At 44.5% G+C, this 8,931-nt stretch overlaps 1 protein-coding gene across 1 annotated transcript; it reads right to left on the reverse strand.

Moving 5' to 3' along the window:
* Window positions 1-375: 375 nt before the first annotated feature.
* Window positions 376-4,241, reverse strand: socs1a (suppressor of cytokine signaling 1a). The gene is made up of 2 exons (XM_072560269.1): window positions 3,188-4,241; window positions 376-1,315 (listed from the first exon to the last, which is right to left on the reverse strand). Exon 2 carries the CDS (start codon window positions 1,240-1,242, stop codon window positions 595-597), a length of 648 nt encoding a protein of 215 aa, XP_072416370.1. The 5' UTR covers window positions 1,243-1,315; window positions 3,188-4,241; the 3' UTR covers window positions 376-594.
* Window positions 4,242-8,931: the final 4,690 nt, after the last annotated feature.

Below are 8,931 nucleotides of genomic sequence, written 5' to 3' on the forward strand. Positions count from 1 at the left end.
GTGCAGCCAACAATCCTGGACTGGCACTTGAAAGCAATAGATCACATTATTGTTTTTTTACGCATTTTAAACATCATCTGAAGTGGGCATTTTCATGGAAAGCATTTTGAAGGTGCAGAATGGTCAGTGACTCTGAGTCAGCAATAACGTGTGTCACATGAACTGCCCGAGAGCTAAATAGGGGCATGTGTTTGGGTGCGAGCTAACAAAGAATAAGTAACTCCAAGAAAAATTCAAAACAACAGCCAAGGCAGCAGTGGGTGAAGTAAGAATGAGAAGCTGTGGTTTGGAATAAGCGCAACAGAAATATAATGTTAAAACTTCATTAATAAATTTTATTTCATTAGAACATGAATTGTGCATAACACAACTCTGCACAGCAGAAAATAATCTGAGTGGGGACCAGTTGGATCCCACATAGTGTAAACATCTACTTCATTTGTAAACAGTCATAAAATAGTTCAAGTTTTGTCCAAAGTTAGAAAACAATGCTACAAAAGGATATCCCCAGAACATGTCTTGAGTGTAAAAGTAATCCAGGGCTTTCACTTCCCTGAATGGGCTGAGCAGGGTGGTTAATGCTGCCATTTGGTTTTAAACTTGAAAGGGGAATGTTTGAAGATAGTCCCGCAAGACGTGATTCAAGGGAAGCTGCTCAATGTTATCCTTCCCAAATGACTCAATAATCCTTTTTCGGCAGAGCTCCTGCAAGGGCTGCGGCCTGACCTTCCGGAGGGGCTTGGAGAGAAATCTCTTTGGGGACACAGTGAAGTACTCCAGCAGCTGCACGACACAAGTAAAAGACTCCTTGCTGCCATCCAGGGAGAAGAGACCACCCTTGAACTGGATGCGGAAACTGATGGGCTCCTTGGCAGTTTTGACACTGAGTGAGAAAAAGTAATTGCGCTGACTGCTGTCCCTGATCAGAAAAGTCCCCACAGGCTCAGACTTGAGCTTGCTGTGAGCTGCCTCCACTGTCATCGGACCCCAGTAGAAACCAGAACTCTCCAGGTACCTACAAGTCCTCTTGATGACTTCATAGTCTGACTGAGTTCTGAATGTCCTGAAATGGGTTTCCACCCGCTTGCTTCCGGGGCTGGCCCTTGCTGCCTGCTGGTGTCCATGCTCAGGCACCTGAAGTTCAGCCTCAACAGCATCTTGTTCCGCAACCTCCAGTACCTGAGGTTCCAGTCGATCTCTGGCCTTTGCAGCTCTGGCAGTCAGGTTGCTGTCTGCCACCATCCTATAACCATAAAGGTCCTGGGTGGTCTCCCATAGCTCGAGACTTCAGTGCAATACAGAAAAGTCACCAACCCTGTGGGGAAAGAGGAAAATCAGTGAGTTCCTGAAACACGACGGCTGTGAAACTAAAGGCTGCCAGTAAAGTGGGCAGTTCTCGTATCTGTGGCGGGGACACTAATTTCAAAATGCCTATTTGTTTTGATATCAGTCTTTCTTACAAAGATTCTCCCCCCCCCCCCACCTCCCCCGGCTGGATGGGGCCAGGTTTGGATTACATCATAACGCAAGTCTCAGCATACAGGAGACTGCCCACGGATGTTTCTTTGAAAAGAACTCAGAACAAAGGCAGGAATGGCTGGAAAAGCTCAGCCAGTCCAGCAACATCGGTGGAGAGGAATCAGTTCTGAGGAAGGGTCACTGGACCTGAAACGTTAACCCTGGTTTCTCTCCACAGGTGTGCTGCCAGACCTGCTGAGCTCTTCCAGCAATGTCTGATTTACAGCATCTGCAGTTCTTTCAATTTTCTTTAAAAAAAAACAACTATTCTGTCCCTCAAACATCTGTTCTTTAGCAATATCTCTAAACCATCATCAGCTTTCCCTTTGGTTTTCACTCTGAGTACCCTCAACATCTGTTCAATTTATGCCTCCTCCCCTTTCCAAAGACACAACTTATTTTCAACTCCTTCCCACCCCCCCCAACTCTAAAGCAGAATCACACCGGACTCCAGACATTAGCTCTGTTTCCCTGTCCACAGATGCTGCCATATCTGACTCTGCAGCATCTGCGGTAATTTGCTCTTATTAAAAGTTACCGCTGCCAGGTTGACTTTGAACTGGTGCCACCCCTTGAGAGACACTGCGCCAAGGCAGCTAACAGGACCCCAGTGCAGGCTAACATGAGGGGCATACCGCCAGCTCCCTGCTCCCCCAGCCTTCAGGAGGGTCAGTGTTTGAGGAGGAGTTATTGTCCTCCTGGTCGGCAGAACAAACACTGCATGTAGACAACTGGAGTTACTGCTGCTTCTAGTAACTGTGCTACTACTAACAGAAAATACTCGCTCTGGAACAGGACCGCTGAACACAAGTTCTCAAGTTGCACTGCCTTCGTATTAATATTTTACCAACTGCTTGAGAAGTGCGCTGGGAGATACAGCCAGTCGCTGTTGGTGTGTTATTAAGTTATTGCAGTGAAATAGCACCTATTCCTTTGTCTAAGTTTGCACCAATTTTCACTGATGTGGCTAAAGTGTGTTAAATGGAATCAACAGCCAACCAAAAGTATTCAGAATTTGTAATGTCCTTCATCTCAAAGCCCTGTGCCCAACAGTTAGACTCCCTCCAAATTAAAATCTACTCAGAATTTGTAATGTCCTTTATCTCAAAACCCTGTGCCCAACAGTTAGACTCCCTCCAAATTAAAATCTACTCAGAATTTGTAATGTCCTTCATCTCAAAGCCCTGTGCCCAACAGTTAGACTCCCTCCAAATTAAAATCTACTCAGAATTTGTAATGTCCTTTATCTCAAAACCCTGTGCCCAACAGTTAGACTCCCTCCAAATTAAAATCTACTCAGAATTTGTAATGTCCTTTATCTCAAAACCCTGTGCTCAACAGTTAGACTCCCTCCAAATTAAAATCTACTCAGAATTTGTAATGTCCTTCATCTCAAAGCCCTGTGCCCAACAGTTAGACTCCCTCCAAATTAAAATCTACTCAGAATTTGTAATGTCCTTTATCTCAAAACCCTGTGCCCAACAGTTAGACTCCCTCCAAATTAAAATCTACTCAGAATTTGTAATGTCCTTTATCTCAAAACCCTGTGCCCAACAGTTAGACTCCCTCCAAATTAAAATCTACTCAGAATTTGTAATGTCCTTCATCTCAAAACCCTGTGCCCAACAGTTAGACTCCCCCCCCCCCAGTTATAAGTAGCAGATCTTACCTTCTGCATCGAACTAAGAAGCTGAAGAGAGGACAAAACCAGAGAGAAATCAGTTGGTAGAGAGCCCAAGCGAAGGGGACTTTGTTGAGAGAGTGAGGCTGTTTTGTGAGTAAGCCAACTCCGTGTTGGAGGAGCCGGAGTTCCTGAGCGAGCTCTCTGTCCCCACACTGTCCTGACAAGCTCATCGCCTCTTGTTACATTCTGTTCTGGAGCCAGAGCTGCTCCGGTCAGCTCTTTTTAAAAGATTACCTTCCGCCTCTTCAATTCGAGGAAATCACCTGCTCCCAAACCGACCAGTGGCGTCTCGTTCGACCTGACTTTCACTTTCACTTCCCGGCGGTTCTGAGAAATGTGTTTACGTTAAAGGGGGAGGGGAGGGAAACATTGGGTTCTGATTTCTCTGGAAGTCTTACTCAGTGCTTGAAAAAAGGTCGAGTTATGATTTGGCTGTTTAAGGGCTGGTTTCTCGCAATGCCTGAGGTATAGACAGAGAGATGAAGAGAAACACACACACAGACACGGGGAGTCAAAGACAGAGAGATTAACAGTCGGAGCGAGAGAGGGAGATAGAGAGAAACACAGGAGGAGGGAGAGAGACAGAGGGAGAGAGACACAGAGAGATAACCACAGAGAGATAGACACAGAGACAGACCGAGAGATAGACAGAGAGAGAGAGACAGAGAGAGAGAGACAGAGAGACAACCACAGAGAGATAGACACAGAGACATAGACACAGAGAGAGACCGAGAGATAGACAGAGAGAGAGAGACAGAGACACACAGAGAGATAACCACAGAGAGATAGACACAGAGACAGACCGAGAGATAGACAGAGAGAGAGAGACAGAGAGAGACAGAGACAGAGAGATAACCACAGAGAGATAGACACAGAGACATAGACACAGAGAGAGACACACACACAGAGAAACAGAAACAGACAGAGACAGAAACAGAAAGAAATAGAGAGAGACAGGGACACAAAAAGAGAGGCGCAGATAGAAAGGGCGAAACAAATAGAGACAGAGGAAGAGAGTGAGAAATGTTGCGATGCAAATTCCAGTCTGAAGACGGGAGAGTATCCCAAGAATTGGGAGTGATTCAGTCAGAATCGGTGATTCTTTCAACCTCCCCCCCCCCCCCCCCCCCCCCGAGAACAGCCAGCCTTCTGATCAGTGTTCAGAAAAAGGTCGAGCGAGATTTCCTCGCTGATAACAGTCAGCGCTTTACCCGAATTTGGCAGCATTCGGCGTGGGGGAGGGGAGCTGTTCCCCGGTAAAGCGGGTTTTCAAGGCTCTGGGGTCCCGTCCAGACAGTTCCCTTTTACAGCACAGTCCGGGAAGTGGGGTTCAGGCCGGGACTTGTGCTTCTTATTGTAAATTGTCATTTGGATTGCCGAGAATCCCACACTCTGAGGTTTAGATGAAGGCTACTTCAAATTAAAATGATTATTTATGGATTTGTCCCACGACAATTATTCTTTAGTGTAAAGAAACTAACCATTAAGATGATCGTTTGTCATTTGGAAATCATTATGTAAAGTAGAGCAAATTCAATGAAACTCTGCTGTTTCTTTTCGTTCATAGAATATAGCTGTTCAGTGTGTGTATCAGTGTGTGTCTGCATGTGTCTGTGTCAGTGTGTTTGTATTAGTGTGTCTGCATGTGTCAGTGTGTGTGTGTCAGTGTCTTTGTATTAGTGTGTCTGCATGTGTCAGTGTGTGTGTCAGTGTGTTTGTATTAGTGTGTCTGCATGTGTCAGTGTGTGAGTGTCAGTGTTTGTATTAGTGTGTCTGCATGTGTCAGTGTGTGTGTGTCAGTGTCTTTGTATTAGTGTGTCTGCATGTGTCAGTGTGTGTGTGTCAGTGTCTTTGTATTAGTGTGTCTGTATGTGTCAGTGTGTGTGTGTCAGTGTCTTTGTATTAGTGTGTCTGCATGTGTCAGTGTGTGTGTCAGTGTGTTTGTATTAGTGTGTCTGCATGTGTCAGTGTGTGTGTGTCAGTGTCTTTGTATTAGTGTGTCTGTATGTGTTAGTCTGTGTGCGTCAGTGTTTGTATTAGTGTGTCTGCATGTGTCAGTGTGTGTGTGTCAGTGTCTTTGTATTAGTGTGCTGCATGTGTTAGTGTGTGTGTCAGTGTGTTTGTATTAGTGTGTCTGCATGTGTCAGTGTGTGTGTGTCAGTGTCTTTGTATTAGTGTGTCTGCATGTGTCAGTGTGTGTGTCAGTGTGTTTGTATTAGTGTGTCTGCATGTGTCAGTGTGTGTGTCAGTGTCTTTGTATTAGTGTGTCTGTATGTGTTAGTCTGTGTGCGTCAGTGTTTGTATTAGTGTGTCTGCATGTGTCAGTGTGTGTGTGTCAGTGTCTTTGTATTAGTGTGTCTGCATGTGTCAGTGTGTGTGTCAGTGTGTTTGTATTAGTGTGTCTGCATGTGTCAGTGTGTGTGTGTCAGTGTCTTTGTATTAGTGTGTCTGCATGTGTCAGTGTGTGTGTCAGTGTGTTTGTATTAGTGTGTCTGCATGTGTCAGTGTGTGAGTGTCAGTGTTTGTATTAGTGTGTCTGCATGTGTCAGTGTGTGTGTGTCAGTGTCTTTGTATTAGTGTGTCTGCATGTGTCAGTGTGTGTGTCAGTGTGTTTGTATTAGTGTGTCTGCATGTGTCAGTGTGTGAGTGTCAGTGTCTTTGTATTAGTGTGTCTGCATGTGTCAGTGTGTGTGTCAGTGTGTTTGTATTAGTGTGTCTGCATGTGTCAGTGTGTGAGTGTCAGTGTCTTTGTATTAGTGTGTCTGCATGTGTCAGTGTGTGTGTGTGTCAGTGTGTTTTTATTAGTGTGCCTGCATGTGTCAGTGTGTGTGTCAGTGTGTTTGTATTAGTGTGTCTGCATGTGTCAGTGTGTGTGTGTCAGTGTCTTTGTATTAGTGTGTCTGTATGTGTTAGTCTGTGTGTGTGTCAGTGTTTGTATTAGTGTGTCTGCATGTGTCAGTGTGTGTGTCAGTGTGTTTGTATTAGTGTGTCTGTATGTGTCAGTGTGTTTGTATTAGTGTGTCTGCATGTGTCTGTGTGTGTGTCAGTGTTTGTATTAGTGTGTCTGCATGTGTCAGTGTGTGTGTGTCAGTGTCTTTGTATTAGTGTGTCTGTATGTGTTAGTCTGTGTGCGTCAGTGTTTGTATTAGTGTGTCTGCATGTGTCAGTGTGTGTGTCAGTGTGTTTGTATTAGTTTGCCTGCATGTGTCAGTGTGTGTCAGTGTGTTTGTATTAGTGTGCCTGCATGTGTCAGTGTGTGTGTATATCAGTGTGTTTGTATTTGTGTGTCTGCATGTGTCAGTGTGTGTCTGTCAGTGTGTTTGTATTAGTGAGCCTGCATGTGTCAGTGTGTGTATGTGTCAGTCTGTTTGTATTATTGTGCCTGCATATGTCAGTGTGTCTGTGTGTCAGTGTTTGTTTTCGTGTGTCTGCATGTGTCAGTGTGTATGTGTGTCAGTGTGTTTGTATTAGTGTGTCTGCATGTGTCAGTGTGTGGGTGTGTCAGTGTGTGTGCGTCAGTGTTTGTATTAGTGTGTCTATATGTGTCAGTGTGTGTGTGTCAGTGTTTGTATTAGTGTGCGTGCATGTGTCTGTGTGTGTCAGTGTGTTTGTATTAGTGTGTCTGCATGTGTCAGTGTGTGTATCAGTGTGCTTGTATTAGTGTGTCAGTCTGTGTGTGTCAGTGTGTTTGTATTAGTGTGTCTGCATGTGTCAGTGTGTGTGTCAGTGTTTGTATTAGTGCATCTGCATGTGTCAGTGTGTCTGTGTGTCAGTGTTTGTATTAGTGTGCCTGCATGTGTCAGTGTTTGTGTCAGTGTGTTTGTATTAATTTGCCTGCATGTGTCAGTGTGTGTGTCAGTGTGTTTGTATTAATTTGCCTGCATGTGTCAGTGTGTGTGTATATCAATGTGTTTGTATTTGTGTGTCTGCATGTGTCTGTGTGTCAGTGTTTTTATTAGTGTGCCTGCATGTGTCAGTGTGTGTGTGTCAGTGTGTTTGTATTAGTTTGCCAGCATGTGTCAGTGTGTGTATGTGTCAGTCTGTTTGTATTATTGTGCCTGCATATGTCAGTGTGTCTGTGTGTCAGTGTTTGTTTTCGTGTGTCTGCATGTGTCAGTGTGTATGTGTGTCAGTGTGTTTGTATTAGTGTGTCTGCATGTGTCAGTGTGTGGGTGTGTCAGTGTGTTTGTATTAGTGTGTCTGCATGTGGCAGTGTGTGTGTGTCAGTGTGTTTGTATTAGTGTGCCTGCATGTGTCAGTGTTTCAGTGTGTTTATATTAGTGTGCCTGCATGTGTCAGTGTGTCTGTGTGTCAGTGTTTGTATTATTGTGTCTGCACGTGTCAATGTGTCTGTGTGTCAGTGTTTGTATTAGTGTGTCTGCATGTGTCAGTGTGTTTGTATTAGTGTGCCTGCATGTGTCAGTGTGTGTGTGTCAGTGTGTTTGTATTAGTATGCCTGCATGCGTGAGTGTGTGTGTGTGTCAGCATGTTTGTATTAGTGTGTCTGCATGTGTCAGTGTGTGTAAGTGTGTTTATATTAGTGTGTCTGCATGTGTCAGTGTGTCTGTGTTTCAGTGTTTGTATTAGTGAGCCAGCATGTGTCAGTGTGTGTGTGTCAGTGTGTTTGTATTAGTGTGTCTGCATGTATCAGTGTGTGTGTCAGTGCGTTTGTATTAGTGTGCCTGCATGTATCAGTGTGTTTGTATTAGTGTGTCTGCATGTGTCAGTGTGTGTGTGTGTCAGTGTGTTTGTATTAGTGTGCCTGCATGTGTTAGTGTGTGTAAGTGTGTTTATATTAGCATGTCTGCATGTGTCAGTGTGTCTGTGTTTCAGTGTTTGTATTAGTGAGCCAGCATGTGTCAGTGTGTGTGTGTCAGTGTGTTTGTATTAGTGTGCCTGCATGTGTCAGTGTGTGTGTCAGTGTGTTTGTATTAGTGTGCCTGCATGTGTCAGTGTGTGTGTGTGTCAGTGTGTTTGTATTAGTGTGCCTGCATGTGTCAGTGTGTCTGTGTGTCAGTGTGTTTGTATTAGTGTGCCTGCATGTGTCAGTGTGTGCGTCAGTGTGTTTGTATTAGTGTGCCTGCATGTGTCAGTGTGTGTGTATATCAGTGTGTATGTATTTGTGTGTTTGCATGTGTCAGTGTGTGTGTGTCAGTGTGTTTGTATTAGTGTGCCTGCATGTGTCAGTGTGTCTGTGTGTCAGTGTTTGTATTATTGTGTCTGCATGTGTCAATGTGTCTGTGTGTCAGTGTTTGTATTATTGTGTCTGCATGTGTCAGTGTGTGTGAGTCAGTGTGTTTGTATTAGTGTGCCTGCATGTGTCAGTGTGTGTGTGTGTGTCAGTCTGTTTGTATTATTGTGCCTGCATATGTCAGTGTGTCTGTGTGTCAGTGTTTGTTTTCGTGTGTCTGCATGTGTCAGTGTGTATGTGTGTCAGTGTGTTTGTATTAGTGTGTCTGCATGTGTCAGTGTGTGGGTGTATCAGTGTGTTTGTATTAGTGTGTCTGCATGTGTCAGTGTGTGTGTGTCAGTGTGTTTGTATTAGTGTGCCTGCAGGTGTCAGTGTGTCTGTGTTTCAGTGTGTTTATATTAGTGTGCCTGCATGTGTCAGTGTGTCTGTGTGTCAGTGTGTTTGTATTAGTGTGTCTGCGTGTGTCAGTGTGTGTGTGTGTCAGTGTTTGTATTATTGTGTCTGCATGTGTCAATGCGTCTGTGTGTCAGTGTTTGTA

The sequence above is a fragment of the Chiloscyllium punctatum genome, chromosome 40, assembly GCF_047496795.1.
Source record: "Chiloscyllium punctatum isolate Juve2018m chromosome 40, sChiPun1.3, whole genome shotgun sequence".
NCBI lineage: Eukaryota > Metazoa > Chordata > Chondrichthyes > Orectolobiformes > Hemiscylliidae > Chiloscyllium > Chiloscyllium punctatum.

Coding starts and splice junctions, on each gene's coding strand:
- socs1a (XM_072560269.1), bottom strand. CDS start 1,242: ATGGTGGCAGACAGCAACCTGACTGCCAGAGCTGCAAAGGCCAGAGAT.